Genomic DNA, 19,088 nt, shown 5'->3' with positions numbered 1-19,088 from the left:
TGCTTTGGATGTACGTGGAATGGAATGCAATGGGAAGGGAGGACTGAGGGGACCCTGTCGGTGTCTATCAGAACCTCAGGGAGAGGGGCCGCGTCCTGGCTCTTCCCGCTGGAGCCCAGTAACAGGACGAGGTTTCTCGCAGCGGGCAGAAGCTAATGCACAGGAAGATCCACCTGAATATCAGGAAAAACTTGTTTACTGTACAGTGACTGCTCACTGGAACAGGTTGCCCAGAGCGGTTGTGGAGGCTCCCTCACTGGAGATACTCGGGATTCGTCTGAATTCGGTGCCATTGCTCTAGGATGATCCTGCTTGAGCAGGGAGGTTGGAGCAGATCACCTACTGTGGTCCCTTCTAACCTGACCCATTCTGTGATTCTTGGTTGTATTTCCAGGCAGAACCTCAAAACTGCTCCAATTGAAAGTTCTTTCTGTTTTTTATCAAGTGAAGTATTTAGACTTGGGACTACAAGGAGTACTGCACTGTTACAGAAAAAGCAGTTTTGTATCCATCCGAATGATATGCTGATATAAATACAGGGAAATGTATTTATATATTTACATATGTATTTATACATATACATAATGCTGGACATAAGATACGGGGCAGCTGGATCACTGCCCATTTCAAATTGTTGACTACATAAAAAGATGTGTAATTAAAGCACCACATCAACAGCAAAATGAAGCTGAGAAGAGCATTTCACAGGTGAAATCTTTTCTAGAAGTCTGAGAATGCAGCAGGCACAAAACACAGGCTCTGGAGTTACAAGCTGGCAAACATTTCCAGACAGACATGGAAGAACCTGCTTGTTGCTCCCCAAACAGGATTTTGCAGAGCTTGGTGGAGGGTTCAGGGTTGGCCTGCAATCCTCTATCACCTTTTACTGCCCTCTGCCACTCACAGACAATGCTAAGGCTGGGCATGGTAAGTGCTCCAGGAGTTTAGAAGTTAAAACTTCTCTAATAAAGACTTGTCCCTCTTCATGGAACAGTTTTTCTATCAGATTTGTAACAGATTTCACCAGTATATTAATCTAAGGGCATACTTGTCCCCCTTATGATTATCCACAGTAAAACCAATCATGCACCACTTCAGATCTGTTTCTGGCTTAAAAAAAAAAGGCATCAGAATTGTAGGAAGTGCTAGTGCTGTGATATAGTATGAAATATAGTAATGTACCTTTATCAGTTTTATTAATTTGCACTTTTAGCTTTAATGGAGATGAAAATTACAATACTCAAAAGACCCCTTATCATTGGTTTAACAAAGCTGTATGCATGACAGTAAAGATGTGTCATTTAGTTTGGCTAAAGAGTTTTTATGGGAAATTCAGCATTTTTTCAACTAAGATCACCGATGTCCTGCAGACATTTAAAATATTTAGGGATGATAAAAATGTCTTTCATGGTGGTAAATTTTATAATGCCAAGTAAGGGATGTAGTCAATAAAGTAGCACAGAAGACTTTTTGTACTGCTCTTTTTAATTACTACTCTTGCAAAACTAGAAACTATTTAGCATTGCAAGTAATTTTTTTTAGCTGACTGACTTCATCCACTGTTAGTAAGGGAAATCATCCTGTATACTCTGTTTTGACTAAGCTACAAGAGCAATGCATTGTGTCACAAAAAGAATGAGTATTCTGGCAGCAAAGCAGGAAACTGTAGCTTTAAAAATTAGAAAGCATACAATTTTAAAAGATGTAACATAACTACAACTGGCATTCCTTCCTTAACAGAGTGTCTTTACTCAACTTCTGGGTACCAACAGATGCAAAAACTCAGAGATGAAATGTCAGCAACAGAAAACTGTCCCACTGCTCTGTCTAAACACCTCTGGTGCAAAGCCCACTGACACCAGGGATGAGAGTTCAATGTTTGATGATTCTGTGCCCAATCCACACGTAAGAGAAAGCACATATGCAAATACTTGAGAGAAACATTAGAAGCTATAATCATATTTATTTAAAAAAGTGATATCAAATACAACCATATATATTCATGCCTATTTGGAGAGCATTTTCAAAATAGCGAACAGTGCTGCCATTTTCCAGTCAAAACAATGACAAAGCATTTCAGCTTTCCCTTTTTAAATCTTTTCAGTATTCTATGCTTTATATACACAAAATAGGCAAAATTATACAGGAATCCAGAGCCAGAGATGTGATATGAAAACAGTCTTGACAAAAAAAAATCTTACTGAAAATGATTTCTAAAATACACAACTATTAGGTAAGAGATGAAAAATTATTCCCTTACAAAATCCTAACTCTACAGTGATTTGTACACAGGGGGTTTCATGTAGCAAAAAGTAACATTTTATCAAAGCTTACATGCTTTAAAGACAAAATCAAAGTTTGTATCTTCCTTTTTTTTTTTCATTTTGCATTTGCACAGTGGCATTTAAGTATTACATCCCTTTTTTCCCTCCTGAAGTTCCTTCCTGAATTCACACAGTGGCTGCACTGAGGATGGGGGGAGATTAAAAGAAAAGTGTAGTTATAATTATTTTTCTTAACAAGGAAAATAATATATAGGTATTTTGATTTGATGAAAGCAGTTGAAAAGTCACACGTACTAACTGTCTGAAGAACTGTAACTGGGGAAGAAGGTGACTATGGCAGGTTAAATACTCCAGCATTCCCTCCATCTCTGAAATGCAAATAAGGCAAAATGTGTGTATGAGGATTAAAACAATTTATTGCAGAAGAGCTCGTGCTTTTAAGATGAAAACCTAGACACAAGACAAAGCTACCAATTCTAAACTGAAGAAGAATTTGGACCCAGGCAGTTTAAATGTATTAAGTATTGTTCTCACTTGACCAAGTGATTGTGTACATGGAATAGGTATGTATTTATTACATATTGGACATATTTTCTTTTTTTTTTTTTTTTAATGATTTGTAAATAACTATCAAGATTTTCCAGGACTTAAGTTTGTTCTATGCAAGACAGTAATGGCTTACCAAGCAAACAACATAATTTTCTACCTAAGCCCTTAAAAAGTTTCCACATCAGTTATTCTCTTCCTTGGATTCTTATTTCAATTCCTTTAAGAGTGAAGTGCTGGTAAGGTGAACTGCAGAATACTACTTTGTAAGCCTGAATTCTAATTCTCTGATCCTATTCCCCTATATACTGTATTTTTCTGTACAAGGCCACCGTTTTTATGTTTTTATTATTGTTTGAACCAATTAATACTAGAAAATGTCACATTTTAGAACTGTAACATGTTAATTTTTAAGCCAGTCAGTTTTCTAATAAGACAAACCAGCCTGCAAATGATATTTGTCTACTAGACACCTGCAGAAGCCATTTTAATCCCCCCCATTCTGTAAGTTTGTAACAGAAGCAGTAGTCCAATACTAAAACACATCACAGATTTACATTTGAATTGGTTATTTTGAAGTAGTCTGCAAAGTAATGAAGTATGACAAGTCAGAAAAGTACCTTAGCTGAAAACTACACTTATATTTGCTTCAGTTCTTGGAAGGACACAGGAAGCCCAAATCTTAAAGTAAGCCAGCATCATATCATATCATATCATATCATATCATATCATATCATATCATATCATATGTTTCAGCTCTAGAAAAATGTAAGCATTTAAACAGCCCATATTTGTACTTGCTGTGCCTAACAAGAACTGCATGCAAGCATGACTGCATTACAGCTCTTGTTTCTCCTGCCTTCACTGTAACACCATGAAAGCAGTTTGTAGAATTATACTCAGAGAAGTAATTATGGAAGACTATTGTATTACTCCTGCCCCTTTTATTTTTACTGGCACAAAACCATAACTTATGTCACATGGACCATTCACTGGAAAACAGTAAACTCTGTTGAATGAATGAAGCCTGAAATTCCATCAAATATAATTCTATAATTAAAAAAAAACCCAACAACCCACCAACAAAAACCAATGTCTGCTCCCTTACAATGGACTTTGGCCTAAAGCTATAACATGGGAAAAAACCCAACCCTTCAGCTTGACAGGGTAGGTAACACCAGAAGTACACTCTAAATTAGTAAATTAAAAGCATAGTTAAGTCACACTGATAACTGTTTATCACTGAAAGAATGAACACCAAAAAATGACAGCAGTTTATTGACAGCTTCTTGGCAGGCCCAGACATTTTGAACTTGAGACCTGGGTTATAAAAAATGTACTGTCAGCAATTAGTATGAGTTTTTTCCTTGGGTACAGTTCAAACAGAGGCCCTGTCACTCCCTACAAGCCCTGAAAGGAGGTTGTAGCGTGGTGGGGATCAGCCTCAGCTCCCAGGTAACAAGTGACAAGATGAGAGGAAATGGCCTCGGTTTGTACCAGGGGAGGTTCAGTTTGGGTATCAGGAAGTGTTTCTACCCTGAAAAGGTTGTCCACCATTGGAACAGGCTGCCCAGGCAAGTGGTTGAGCCCCCTCCCTGAAGCTGTTTACAAGAGGTGCAGCTGTGGTGCTTGGGAACATTACAGTTAGTGGTGGACTGGCTGGTTTAGGTCCTTTTCAGTGACAAAATCACATGAATTAACAGACGTAGCTTAAATTGCTCTCTGGTACCTGCTTGTCTAATCAATATGCCTACATCATTCAACTTGACATTTCTCTAAAAATCAAACTGGTATTTGCTGACTGACAGCATTTCTCAACAGAAAGGAAAATAGTTGCCCCTGTGATCACTGACTCAGCTGTGCCTTTCAGGCACCGACATTTTATATTTCTTCCATATTAAAATACTGGGGTGATGAAGTGACTAATGATGTGACATGAAAGTTCAAAGGCAAACCTCCATATTTTAGTGATTATAAAATCATGTAGTTGGCCTGGGTTACAGTCAGTGAGATTTAAGGGGCTGAATTTTTGTCGTTTTTTTTTTTTTTTTAATATAGGGCTGCTAGAGCTAGAAATAATATTTTTATTATGTTCTTATAAGAGAGAATAAAAGGTCTGAGTTCCAAATACTGGCATCAGCTTGCCAATCTACATCTATTTATAAAAATGAGTCTTATTTCAGAATTAGTTTATGGCACAACCAAGAAAGGAAAATTAAGCTGTGGTTAATTGACAGACAAGAAAAAAAAAATCAGTGCTTTAGACACCTTTCTTGCTTTCAGTTTCATAGAAATTTCAAACTGAAAGCAAAAAATCACACCCTGAAAAATACAGCATTTCAAAATGGCATGTGCATACATGGACTTTTAAAGTAATTGCTTAGCTATATTAATTTGAGACATCACAAATAATTGTAATGTGGATGACAGGATTATTTTAAAAATACAAAAATCAGTTTTTAAAAAGTAGTGCTGTCTCATCTCAAAATCCAAATTGTGTAACACATACCAGTGGTTCTGGTGACATTGGTGAAAATCCAGCACATAGATAAGAAAAACAGAATTTAGCTCAACTATGCATACTATATTAATATCCCAAGCTATCAGGAAACCATTGCTGTAAACAAATCTTTACTGAGAGGTAAGAGCCCTTTCATGTACAGTACTACTTGATGCTGAATGTGTATATCCATCTAGCTACCATTCATTTCCTACTAATTTTAATTGTTACTATTGTGCAAAGATGTAACTTGAGAATTTTTTGATAAAGAAATTTGGGGTTATCTTTGAAAGATTCTTAGAATGCCTGTGCTAACTGTTAATGCTTTAACTGGACTACAGCTTATATACTCTATCTATCTACAACATATTTCCATATAATTTATATGTAAACAGAATTTGTATTTCAAGCACCATTTAGGAAAATGAAACATCCCTCTTTTGTTGCACTGAAGTTCAAGGTCAGGTTTGGTCACCCTGTTACACATTCATCCTGGATATCAAAGCAAATGTCTTACAACCAGTAGCATAAGCCATCTCACATACTTTGCTTCCCAATTTTTCTCAGGATCAGAAACAACGTAATAAAAAATTGTAAGGTGCGTGAATAAAGGCCATTCCTGAAAAAACTGCAACATTCTGACAGACACTCATGGAAAGCATTTCAGAAAGAACATCCACACAGGCATAAATATTCATTCTTAAAAGAGCTACTTGCACAGGGGTCATTTCAGATTGCAGGAGTGCATTTTTGAGTGTGGCACTGACTTTATGGCACCTAAATCCCCTCCTACTTTCTCCTACACTCAGTTCCAGCTCTTTCATACTGAAAGGCCAGAATAAAGGGTTGAGCTTGAAGAGGAAAATTCTCTGGAAGAAGTAGAAAAGAAAACCTGCTAAACCCAATTGAGTATATGCTGCTTTTGAAGTAAAAAGAAAGTGGCTTTAACAAGAAAGAACATAAGAAAACAATAATTAAAAAGAAACAAGAACAACAAAACCCCAAGCCAAATAAGGCAAGTTATCTGCTAAAAAACAGTATGTTAAACACAGATCTAAAATTTACAATTGGAATTGACAGTAAAACCAAAAATTGTTACAAAGTCAGAAATCACTGAAGACTCAGGAGTAACATTATAGCCAACAATACAATTTTGCCTTGAATTGAACAGTATGAAATTTATGGGTTCTTGTTTCTCCTGCAGAATGGATCATTTCAAAAGTGGACAGCAGGATCAAAAAGTTGACGTTAAGTCGTTCATAATAAACAATCACAAAATAAATTATTTAAGATAACTGGAATTTAATTACTCTCTCCATTTTAGAGTGATCTATTAAAAATAATTTATGAGCATAACTTATTACTTGTATCTGTTTTTCCATTAGTACTGAAGAAAATAATTTGATGCTGTTTTCAGCACCATTTGTATCTTCTATAGAATTCTTCAAAACAATTTAAACTTGCTTTTTTAATGCAAGCTTTAAAAGCTTTACTTTTTGAAGTTACAGCTGCTACCCTTGTCTAACTTTGTGTGAATGGTTCCAGTAATTTTAACACACTACTCTTGTAAGCAGATGTTTTGTAGGAGTGCTACAGTTCTCTGAATTAGTGCAATCTTTTTTGTATTTGCAGATCCTCTCTAAACTGACCTCCAGCAGCCCCCTTTCATTCCTGCTTCCAGAACTCTGAAATGAACCCTGCTTGTGCAACATCCACACAGTAGAATTTTAATGGAGACTTAGCGTTTTGACAATAAGAGGGAAAAAATGAGGTTATTTCTCCTCTTCTGAATTCAAGTGGTTTCTGACAGACTCCAGAGACATATTCATGGCTGCTTGAAGCATGTCTTCTTCACTCATATCTCCTCCTAAAGACAATACATGCATACAAGCTGTAATAAATTCACAGTTCTTAATTACAGTTAAATGCTTTTGTTGTTTTCGTCCACACCCACCTTTTCCTACCCCACTGACAAAACTGGTTTTGTTTTCAAAGTCACTGAACATTTTGCAAACAGTTTTTCACCAAAAGTCAGTTTGTAACAATATACACCAGTTTTGGATCACCAATACCTGCCACTGGTAAGGTCTACACATGGTCTTCTCTAAACTGGTTCCAGTAATTTTGTCAGATACTATTGCAAGTTGTTACATAACTTTAAAATTAATTTAGAAAACAAACAGTTGGGGTAATAGCAATTTGAAATGGGATATTGACATTCAAAGGGAAACAGGCTTTTCAGGAAAGTGATCCTTTCCTTCACTGCCAATACAGTAATGGCTGTAATACACAATCTGAATGGCTGCTCAAGTGCAAAGCAGGCAGGGAAGGAAAATTAACAAACAACACAAAGATGAAGAAGACACATTTCAGTGCTGAATCAAAGGTTAAAAAACAATACCTGTGCCAGATTCTGAAGTGCTTGAACTAAGAGTTGCTTTGTCCTGTAGGTTTGGAGTCTGATTTTGCTGCTGTAGCTGTTGTTGCTGTCTGAAAGTTTCATAAATTTGTAAGAGAATAAGATTAACATCAGTATGAGACATGAGTCACGTCAGAAGTAGAAGCTGTTTGGTACAGTAACACCCCTGTGCCCAAAATCTCTTTCATCATTTCACCCTGTTACCCTTCAGGTATAATCTTCCCAGTATTATATTCCAAGCCACAAGACTATTTTCCCAGGATTTGGTAGCTCTGCATTCTTATCCTACCATGTGAAGTCTAACTCCTCCCATCCACAGCATTTCTCCCTGGTCTTTATTTCCTCTATTACTGTAAGACAGAGATAAGGAAAAGCTACAATAGCTCAACTATCTATTAAGAAGATACACCAGAACAGTAACATAAAATGTGTACAATGCTTTTATGTGATGCACATGAGAAGCATCATTACCCAAAGCAAAGTCTTAGAGAAATAATACTTTTTGTTGAGAAGGTAGTTTCAGAAATGTATAGGATTTCATTTAAAATACTCCTATAATGTTTTCTTTTCTTTCTTCACAAGACTTGCAGTAATAACAAGACTACTGCATTATTAACAAACACTTTTACTAAAGGTTTCTCTGTAGGAACCACCTGAGAAGAGTAAAATACAGGTACTGTTAGGAAATCATATTAAGACAGAAAATTTGAGCTGGACCTCAGTAAGAAACACATCCACACCCCAAAAGCACTGAAAAATACATGTACTTCCACATGCAGTTTTCTATCAGCTACTTTACTTTTCAAAATATGCTTGTCTTCTCCTTCGCAGCTCTTCTGAGGAAAGGGACTCTGTGTGGCTGCTGTGAGACGGCTGAGGCACATTCTGTGGTGATGAGCCTGAGAGCTCACTGCGACGGCTGCCTGAAAGCAGAACATGCCAGATCCTACTCATTATAGTAAAATGAAGTTAGTCAGTAAAATATAACTTTAAAAATGTCCTCAAACTTGAGAAGAAGAAAGACTTTTTTGAGATCTAAGCAACTGGAAGAACTTTGCTTGATAATTTCTCTTCTCCTCACCTTAGGACTGTTTCCCTTTCCTCCTACCCTTTGCCAATTTGTTCTTCCTTCCTAATAACCAATGACAACATCCAAGTGACAATTTTTTAAAAAGCAGGAGGGAGATAGTTACATGCAATCCTGGATTGTCCTTCCATGCCTCAAACCAGTCTTTCCAGAGATGGTGACACATGCTGGAAAAATTGCCTGACAAACTGACTCCGGGAGCTGCTTAAAGCACTGTAAGAAATTGAGATGAGCACTGCACCTTGCATGCTGAGCTGGATGGCTCTGCGAAGATCAGCCTCTTCATCCTCCATATCAATTTCCTGCCTGCTTAGAGCCAGGGCTCTCTGAAAATTCTCTTCATCTTCATCTAACATGCCTGTTCCATCAAAAGGATGGTTAACTTCTATTGCTTGTTCCACATCACCTCGGGATAGCCTGTGAAATTCATACATTCATAGCAAAAGTCAGATAGAAATTATATTACCTTTTATCATGAGGTTTAAATTAGTACATTCTACCAATTTAACTCTAGGTTTAACTTTGGGAAAAACATTTTTCTTGTGAAAGTCTGTTACATAAACAAGTATTTTCCTGAAAAATGAAAAAGCACAAAATAACATATATTTGCCACACACTGACCTCTAAAGCAATACACATGTTGACAAGAAGCTGTTAAGATAGTAAACTGTCAAAAATGATAAGCCCACAAAAAGCCATGATACATGTTATTCAAACCTAGTGCTATTTAAAAAGTTACACCAGCAGAAAAGAGAGCATATGGTCTCCTTCTCAGGAGGCCTTGAAGGCCACACTAAAGCAACAGAACCCATGTAAACTGTACCCACTTCCCATGTTACTGCTAATTATTCCATCAATTTACAACAGCAGTTTAACTTTACAAAGGGGAAAAAAGCAATGAATTCCTCTGAGAAGCCTAAAGCCTTTTTATCAGTATGCAATTTGTTCACTATGAAAATTCAGTGGAATCATAGCAGAAGTGCATCAAGTACTAATTTTATATGCTTTAAAGGATGTTTTATATTAGCAGAATGCATCAAAAATGAGCAGCACCACAGCGTTACAGCAAAATTATTCCAAAAGGGAATGCTGTATGATTTATATGATGTGGAATTCAAATACCAGTTTCTCATTCTTTTCTACTTATGACAGAATGCACAAACCAGTCTTAATTAAAAAAGAATTACTATTAACCATAGTTTATAAGATTTGCTACACCATTTTCCTCCCTAAGTCAAAAATCTGCACTATTATACGCTTATGCACATGGAAAGACTCAATTCCCATCAAGCCAGCTTTTGCCCACTTAAAAATACACCATTTGATGCCCATCAAATTGCTTTTCATGTGTGCAACAGCAGTGCACATTGAACTAAAGGTACTTCTTGTTACTTCCAAATTACAAACCAATCACACTGAACATGATTAAAATAAAATCTTTATTTACCTTACCTCTGATCTCTTGACTGTGCTGCCTCTTCTCCAATGAGTTTTGGTCGCTGCATCTGCTGTACCCGAATCATCTGCAGCAGCTGATCAGCCTCACAGTCTGGCAGGTCACCTTTTACTACAAATATGGAATAACCTGAAAAAAATAAAATGTAAGTCTACAGCACTAAAGTTCAGATACAAGCACTCTAAAATGCACACTATATGGAATACAATAGTGTGCAATTTAAAATGTAAGACTCTACCTTTTATTATAAGGTCTTGGGTTATTTCACTCTTTCAATCATAAAACTAAGGGTAGTTAACTGAATACATAAGCTTTAAGAAATAATGATTATTACCTACTTTTAATTAATGAGATTTAACATCTGTAAGTTACTATTACCTTCCTGTTGTAATTGAGCCAAGAAAAGTGCAAGATATGTATCTGATATTAGTTCTGGACCCATCAAGAGAGAGTTCAAGTTAAACCACTGTAATTAAGAAAAAAAAAAAAAGGTTGAGAGAACAAATTAGCATGAAGATTCCTTGGTAATCCATTCCTGTACATTATGGTAATTTTTTATTATGGAATATCCAAATAAATACAGTAAAATAAATTATCAAATTAAAGTGTTTTCAAGCATAATACCTTTACTGCTAAACACTGTCCTTCAAATACTCTAACAGGACATCTGAAGTGTGGAAATTACTGCATGCTCTCTCACATTACTGAATACTGGTACCAGGGAAACACATTAAACCAGGTAATCTTTAACCACTGTATTTTGATTTATTTTAGACATCATTCTAAAATTCTGCTTAATCCTAGTTTTAAACCTGAGACTAATGCAGTAAGAAACCCGTCATCAGTTAATGCTGTGTGTTAAGAAATAGATACAGAAAACAGACATTCAATTATTTCAATTAAATACTTTCATGGAACATTCCATCTTTAATAGCTAGTGATGCTGAAAAGTAGTGTTTACCCTCCTCTCGGATAATTTTTAAACTTAAATTAACAAAAAAATTACTCAAATTTAGTATTCTGAGAGTACAGCACTGTATTATAACAGGGAACACCTTCACATAAACATACACAACTCATTTCTAGTTACCCAAAGACCATAAGTAGTAATTTATAATACTTCTAAACAGAAACAGTATTACTTATTTACATAAAACTTACATCAAACTTCTAGAGAATAAATTTATTCAATGTGTAACAAAATACTCTACCTTTAAGCCTCCATATATAATTCCAATGTAGCTAAAGAACTTTTTTTAGACCTACTCATTCAGTATTAGACAGTTTTAACCAGAAAGCACCATTTGACTTAGTGGAAGGAGAATTTTATCTCCATTCTCACAGAAATGCACTGATCTACCCAAACTTTCATATATGCATCCACACAGCTGCAGCCAGGCCCATACAACAATATAAGTGACTCTCTACCACCCTGCCATGCAATCACTGCATTTGCCAAAAACACTCCTTACCACTAGCAAAGGGTAAAAAGACCAACAGTGTAGAAGAGCAGGGGAATAAAAAGTTCTGTAAAAAATTTCATGGACAGACTATAGCAACTTCTAAAAGACATTATGGAGGAGAAAATTTTGTTAAACTAATTTTGCTTTAACTAACAGAAGAGAAGCAACCTATTTTGCCAAATGTTCTCATTACTCTCTAGATAACAGACCCCTAGTACTGTCTTCATGTGGTTTCAAGCCACAGGTAAAAGAGGAAAAAAGCATTCCCTCTCCAGCTTAGGATGCCTTGGGTTAGAATGGCCTCATAAAATTCCACCCATCATGGTTGCATTGCTTAATAAGCATAATTTAAAGACAACCTTTTTGATAGCAAATAAACAAAAAATGCCTGTAAACATTAGCCATACTTTTAAATTAAAGCCAAACAGTACAGTTTAGCTTTCTCACTAACAAGTGATTTTTCTTTATTTTTTTAAATCTGGATGACAACATAAGTAGACAGAACTTGCAAAAAGGAACCAAATGGGCAAACAGATTCCTGTCCCACTATTAGACTCTTAAACCTGTTTTCCATGAATGTTTTCTCTGAAAAAAACCCTGAGAAACCAAACACCAAATCTGCTCATGTTGTGTAAAAGCTCACAAACTTTTATATGTACTTTTGAGTATCCATTATTATCCATAAAAAACTTGAATGTTTTCTTATATCTACTGCCCATTTAAATACAAAATAATTTTACAATGCCACTATCTTACTGTATTAAAAGAAATTTGAATTCTGTAGGGATCCTAATCTTTGTTCAGGATTCCCTACTCCCCCTGAACCCCCAGTATAAGTTTTCTTCAGTATTTCATGCAGACAAAAAAAAAAAAAAAAAAGAAAATAGCTTAAGAAGTCACCTAAGACCCTACCAGAGCTGTAGCTCCCCAATGGACATTCACTAGGGAATTGATCCTACAGTCTTTTCCCAGGCTAATATTTACAATGACCTGCCTGGCATTTTTGTGATAAAACAAACATTTACCTTTTTTTTAATATGGGATACTATTAAACCAAACTGCAGCAAAAGCTTGCAAAAGGGAAGGACAAACTACTTGCAACCATTTCTCCACAGCCATTTCTGAAGTTAATTTTAAAATAAAAAAAGACAGTGTCACCTGTTTTCCTAACTTTCGAACTGTAAACCAGTGTTCCTTATAATTACAAATAAATGATTTTTCATTTCTGTAAAAAGAAAAACAAAAGATATAAATAAAATTAAATACTCTTAAATCAGAGTACATAATAATGTTTAAGATCTTTGCTATCACTAATTCGAACTTAAATACAATAAAGTTTCAGTAATACAACTATTGATGCTACATTACAGAATACTCATACTGCTTTTATAACATTCAGGAAGTTGTCAATATCACTGAAATCTCCATATATCTGTGATGCCACAGATACTAAAATATCATGAAGGCACAGAGGACAGATGTTCTCATGCACCCCCAAAAAGAAAAAAAAATAGGAAAAAGAATCAAAGCCAGGGGCAATACAAACATCAAAATGCAACAGAGCATAGAACAGCCATTTAAAAGATTTAAAATATAAAATACAAAAAGTATTTGTACAGTAAAATAAAAGCAAGGTGCTAAAAGAGTCTTACATAGGATCAATCCCAAGTCTCTGGTACTCTGGGCTGTTGAAGAGGATTAATTCTAAACCCCACACTTTCAAGGCATTGCTTATAACCTGTCAGAAAAGAACACTTTTCATGAGTCAGACTAGTTCAAATCTAAATTCAAGCAATGCAACCATCTTAGCTATGCTAAACAATTATACTGTTTTCATAAAAATTAATTTGAAACATTGCCAGGAAACCTAGGAATCACATTACTCAAAATGCAGCTGTCATGAATCCCCGTGCAAGCATAACACTCACATCTTATCTAAGGAGAAGTAACAAAACCAGGATTTAATTCAGCTGGTTAATGAGTATACTCCTCTAAACAAAGCTGCCATTCCACCTTCCACAGACACTTGGGTAGTTATCATCTCTCTACTTGCAATGCACTGCTCTCTCCTTACTTCCCCCTCCCCCCAATACCATCTCAATCTTTCTTCACAGTAACTGTAGGGAATTTTGTACCACTGGATTATCACAGGATCAGTCAGTTTACTGATCTGAGCACCAACTCTTTCACAGTAACTCTAAAGCTACAAGAAATAAGGCTGTAAGAACCTTTAAGTTAACAATTTTAATTCCTTTCAGCAAGCCAACTGTGCCTCAAATGACAAAGCAATGACAGGACAAAAAAGTAGAACAAGGAAGCATTTTTTTCAGCTACTGAAGCAGCCCAAAGACAGCAGGAAAGCCAAACTGTTAATGGTTTCTTGTTAAAAAGAAAACCAGCCCATTTGGCTGTAGGGAAGTGAAGCTCTTGAGGGAGTCTGGAGCATTGACAAGTACCACTGAAAGCTTGGGAGACAGCCAAAGATGCCTAGAGCTCTAATCTAGACAAAACCCCCAATTTGGTGTTCAAAACTTTTTTTGCTGTTGGTCTGGTTTAAGTATTTATTATAAATTACTCTTTCCCTATGGCCTTAAGAAACCCAAAAACACCCAAGAAAAATCTTCAGATCACTTTGATAACCCTGTAACCATTGCCAAGGGCTTTCTAATCTATAATTTGAGAAAGCAATCTGAATTATGCTTTTTCACCTGGGAGCCAAGGTCTACACCTGAAGTGCCCACAAGAAACAGCTTAGAACTCAAGCTTATTGCCAGCAGGTGCCATTTCACAGCTCCTGAATCCATGTTTCTCCCATGGATTTGAGGCCCATGAACTGAAGAACTGCAAGTCACTGTTCTTAAAGGAAAACACTCTGAACATTTGGAACTCCAGCACTTAATCCCATTAAGGCAATAAAGTGGTAACTAGATGGAAAAGCTCAATGCCATTTAAATTACATAAAAGAACATATATTGCATAAACAGAAAAGGGTGTCAGAAGAGAGCTGTGCTTACTTGAATTGAGAAGAATCCACTATCATCCATATTTACAGAAGGCTGCTGCTCGATGTGAAGTTGGAAGGGAGAAAAGGGAAAAATGGTATAAGCATAAAAGGTCAAAAATAATTGAGCTGTGAAAATAAATGTAACTGCAGATTCTTAAAGCAATGATTTATGTCCTCGTCTGTAAGGCTGATTACAATGCCCCAAATTGGCATTTTAATTTAAAACTCAAACCTTTAGAGATGTTCAGTGCTTAAAGGACAGATAGACATGGGAATTTCTGTTCCTATCTGACACTGGCTTACAAAAACAAAAGGCAAATTACTGATCCTCCTCATCATGCCTGATCTTCCTATTTGTAAGATGAAGGTAATGTAGATTTTTGTAGAATTAGCGTAAAGCTGTACTAGTAACATTTGAAAATGACATATCTAAGATGCATGAATAAAAAGGCCTATAAATTTAAAAAGCTTTAGCACTAGAAAATTAACCTTGTCTAGCTATGCAAGAATAGGTCTGTGCCAGACAATATTTCATTTCAGGCAATATCAAGCAACCTAAAAAGAACATAATTTTACCTGTAAAAATGTTCTGTATTCTTCACTAGATACTCCTCCCTCTGCCATTCTCATCCTTTCTTCCTCATCCAATTGCTGTGCAATAGAGGATAACTCAACAGGACTAAAGTATTCACCTTGCAGCAAATTATTCAGACAATGCTGAGCACACAACGAGCCTTCTTGCTAATAATGGAAGAGAAAAAAAACAATAGGAAAAGAAAAAAAGTCACCCCAGGTTAATGCAAACTCTGTAAAAAGACTCACCTGTTTCACTCTGGCAAACTTCTGCCCTCCCCACTCTGCAGAACACCATACACTCCTTCAATGTATTACACTGCAAGCTATAGAATACAATCCTCCCATCAACTTGATTGGAGAAAAGCCAACATCCATACTACCTTATTTCTTTAAGGGAAATAAATTTCATGTAAAAATTGTTTTTGAAAACACCATTAATATTGCTAATGACCCAACAAATCACACAGAGACTCTACAACCATCAGAACAATGGATTCTATCTTCTTCCAAAACATCGATACATGAAAATCAAACAGTTTAGATCTCTACTTCCTAGAACAAACATTTGCTATAACAGACACTCTCAATATTTTTTAACTATTGTTCTCTTCCAGGGGTGGCTACTGACAATCTGCTCTCCACGTTATTGCTGAGAAAGTGATTAGGTGCTGGACTAACAATAAAGCTCCTTTTCCACTTGAAATTTACATATAGGAAGTAGATAAATTAAGGTCATACCACTAGTCTGAAAATCTTGAAAAGAATGTTGGGGAAACAAAATACTAAATTCAGCATATTAAACAATGAATTTTTTTTATTGATAGACCAATTGATAGTGATTCAAATAAAAAACAATTTCAGATATTTTGTTACATATCCAGCACATTACAGGTAACAGAACTACAGTGTAAGATTTTCAAAACGTCAGCAGAAATTTTAAAAGAGATAATTAACAATGTCAGCCATGGTTTTGTAGTAAAAATTTAAAAAATCTCTGATCTGAATGAATGCATGATAGGCTCCATCATTTTCACATATGAGATAAAATACAGCCTTGTTAAAAAAACCACAACGTAAACCAACCAAAGCAGCTTCCCATGAAAAGCAACCTTTTTCAACAAATAACAGTAACTCCATGTGCAAGACAAATAACATCAGTTTTAAATTGCTGCTTTTCTCTGTTTTAATCAGTCTTCATTTTAATTACATTAAGAACTCTCCTGCACATGCTCTTCGTTCAAAACAAAACACGCCTCCCTCAAGCCACACCCACAGAAACTAAGAATACAAAAATACGCCTTTGAAGAATATTGTTTAAAATTCCATAAAAGCATCAAACAAATCATATGCAGAGCTCTCCTATGATCTCCCTTACAGCTGAAACCTCGAAAGTTCCCTTTACTCCAGAATCTTCCTATGGCTTCATCACTCTGTTGAGCAATGAGTTCCCAAAGCTACGCTGGCTGTCCGGCCAGGCTTCCCCCTCCAGCTCATGCCCTCCCTGCAGCAAGGAACTCATGAGCAAACAGCAGCTTCTGTCCCTCTGGGAGCGCATCCCTACTGCTGGACAAAACTGTGACAGAAGAACCTGCTCAACAATCACAGGCTTCCCCACCAGAAGTATATGAAACTGGTTTAGAAACAGACAGATAGTAAAATACCACTGAAAATTAGCTATATTACATGCTTACATAGTAATTTCTCTGAAAGGAAACTTTTTAGCAATAAAAGGTTAATTCGTACTGTGATAAGCTAGGCCGTGTAAGAAAAGAGTACATTTTGTTAAACTGGTTTCAAAGCCACACTGAAGGTCACCGAAGCAGAGGCCATCACGGCTGAAATCCAACACTCACCCTCTGAACAGCAGCTACTTAACATCACAACACTTGCCAAATTTTGAAACCCAAACCTACTCCCCAGGTTTTATGGGTTTCAGAACAGCAATTTTTTAAAGGAAGGTGCACAGCTATTTTACTTGACTTCTTAAGGAATCCCACATAACAAAACAAAGTAACAGAACTAGTAGTAAGATTAACACAACAAAGTTGAAAAAACACTGGCAAAGTGCAAGGACAAAACAAATCCAATTACAATTTGAACAGCATTAGAACAGAAATAGGTCATATTTGCAAAGCTGGATAAATCACAGCATTTCACAGCAGCATTCGTCCTCCGAAAGAGGAAATGCTGTTCGGCACACAGCAGCACACTGTATGAACTGCGATTTCTCCAGCGGCTCTGCCCCTCCCTGCTCGTTACACAGGCACAGCCGAGCCAGGCTGGGTGACGAGGCGGCTCTGAGAGCACAGGGGCAGCCCTGCCCATCCTCGGACTCATGTCTCTGCCATACGAGCTGCAGCCTACACCTCCCCACACCTGGGGCTGTTTCTGCACTCCCCAGAACACAGACCCCGTGCTAAAGCGGACGCCCGAGCTCTCCTTTCCCTGCAGGGCTGGCAGCGTCCAGCCGGGACGGGCCATAGGCACAGGCACCGGGGAGCCAGGGCCTCGGCTCTCCCCCGGGGCAGAGGACAAGCCACTGCCGAAGGTTCGAGATGCCAGGGAGGGCCAGCGGGGCCCGGGCCGACACCGGCCGAGCGCACCCCGGGGGCTCCGGGCGCTGCCCCGCGCTCAGCGCAGGGACGGGAGGCCCGGGCACCGCCCCAGCAGCTTCTCAAAGAGAGCTCGCGCGCCTCCCCCGTCTCGGCGGCCCGGACGGCCACAACCGACGGCGCTACAGCCAAGGCGGGCGGGCAGCGGGACCCGCCCGGTCACCCCGCACTCTCTCCCTCGCTCCCTCACTCACCCGCTCGTGGAAGATCGACTCCATGTTTACTGTGGCGGCCGCAGCCCCCACCGCACGTGACCCGCCCGGCCAATCGCAGCGCCCACCGCCCCCTGGCCGCGCAGGGCAGGCCCCGCTGGCTGCGCCCGGCCCGGCCCGGCCGCCGCGCTGGCGCCCCCTGCCGGGGAGGAGGCCGGCGGGCTGAGCCGCCGCTGCTGCCCGCCAGCGCCCCCGCGCGGCAGCGACACGCGCCGCCGGCCCGCTCCTTCCTCCCCGCACCGGCCCCGGTGCTGCTCATCCCGGCTCTGGCCCCGGTGCCGCTCCTCCCCGCACCGAGCGGAGCAGCGCCCGGCACCGCTCCTCCTGCTCACCAGCCCCTTACACCCTCCTGGTCCGCTTACAAAGCTGCAGTAACTGCTTACCACTACTCCAAACAAGCCTAAAGAAGAAACCCAGAAAGAAACTTAACCAGGTTCGGTAGCTGTCAAGCACATTCTGGGATTCTAGAAGTGTTCCTTTAAAGGGTAGCTCATGAAATAGCTATAAACACATGCATTCCACACCACACACAACAATAACAACTGTCGCCATGATATTTTCTGAAAAATCCCTTTACCAGGATTTTTCTCCTGAGAAGCCTCAGAGGAGAAGAAAAGCAATAATTATCTACTGCTGTGGAATGCGAGAGGTGCATCTTTAATTGGTCCCATGTGGTTGTTTTTAATTAATGGCCAATCACAGTCCAGCTGTCTTGGACTCTCTGGTCAGCCACAAGATTTTATTATTCATTCCTTTCTATTCCTTTCAAGCCTTCTGATGAAATAATTTCTTCTTTTAGTAAGTTTCAGTATATAATTTTCTTTTAATATAATATATATCACCAAACAATAAATCAGCCTTCTGAAATATGGAGTCAAGATTCTCATCTCTTCCCTTGTCCTGGGACCCCTGTGAACACCACCACATT

General features: G+C 38.2%; 1 protein-coding gene across 1 annotated transcript; it reads right to left on the bottom strand.

Moving 5' to 3' along the window:
• Nucleotides 1–2,318: 2,318 nt before the first annotated feature.
• Nucleotides 2,319–18,940, bottom strand: ATXN3 (ataxin 3). Its single transcript, XM_005483163.4, has 11 exons — nt 18,143–18,940; nt 15,337–15,501; nt 14,771–14,815; nt 13,409–13,494; nt 12,915–12,981; nt 10,672–10,759; nt 10,290–10,422; nt 9,079–9,254; nt 8,550–8,673; nt 7,733–7,821; nt 2,319–7,198 (listed from the first exon to the last, which is right to left on the bottom strand). The coding sequence occupies exons 1-11, from the start codon at nt 18,164–18,166 to the stop codon at nt 7,104–7,106; spliced, it is 1,092 nt and encodes a 363-aa protein (XP_005483220.2). The 5' UTR covers nt 18,167–18,940; the 3' UTR covers nt 2,319–7,103.
• Between the last annotated feature and the right edge of the window lie 148 nt (nt 18,941–19,088).

Source organism: Zonotrichia albicollis, chromosome 6 (assembly GCF_047830755.1).
Source record: "Zonotrichia albicollis isolate bZonAlb1 chromosome 6, bZonAlb1.hap1, whole genome shotgun sequence".
NCBI classification, from domain to species: Eukaryota; Metazoa; Chordata; class Aves; order Passeriformes; family Passerellidae; genus Zonotrichia; species Zonotrichia albicollis.
The sequence above is the reverse complement of the archived record's forward strand: the minus strand, read 5'-3'. Positions and strand labels throughout refer to the sequence as shown.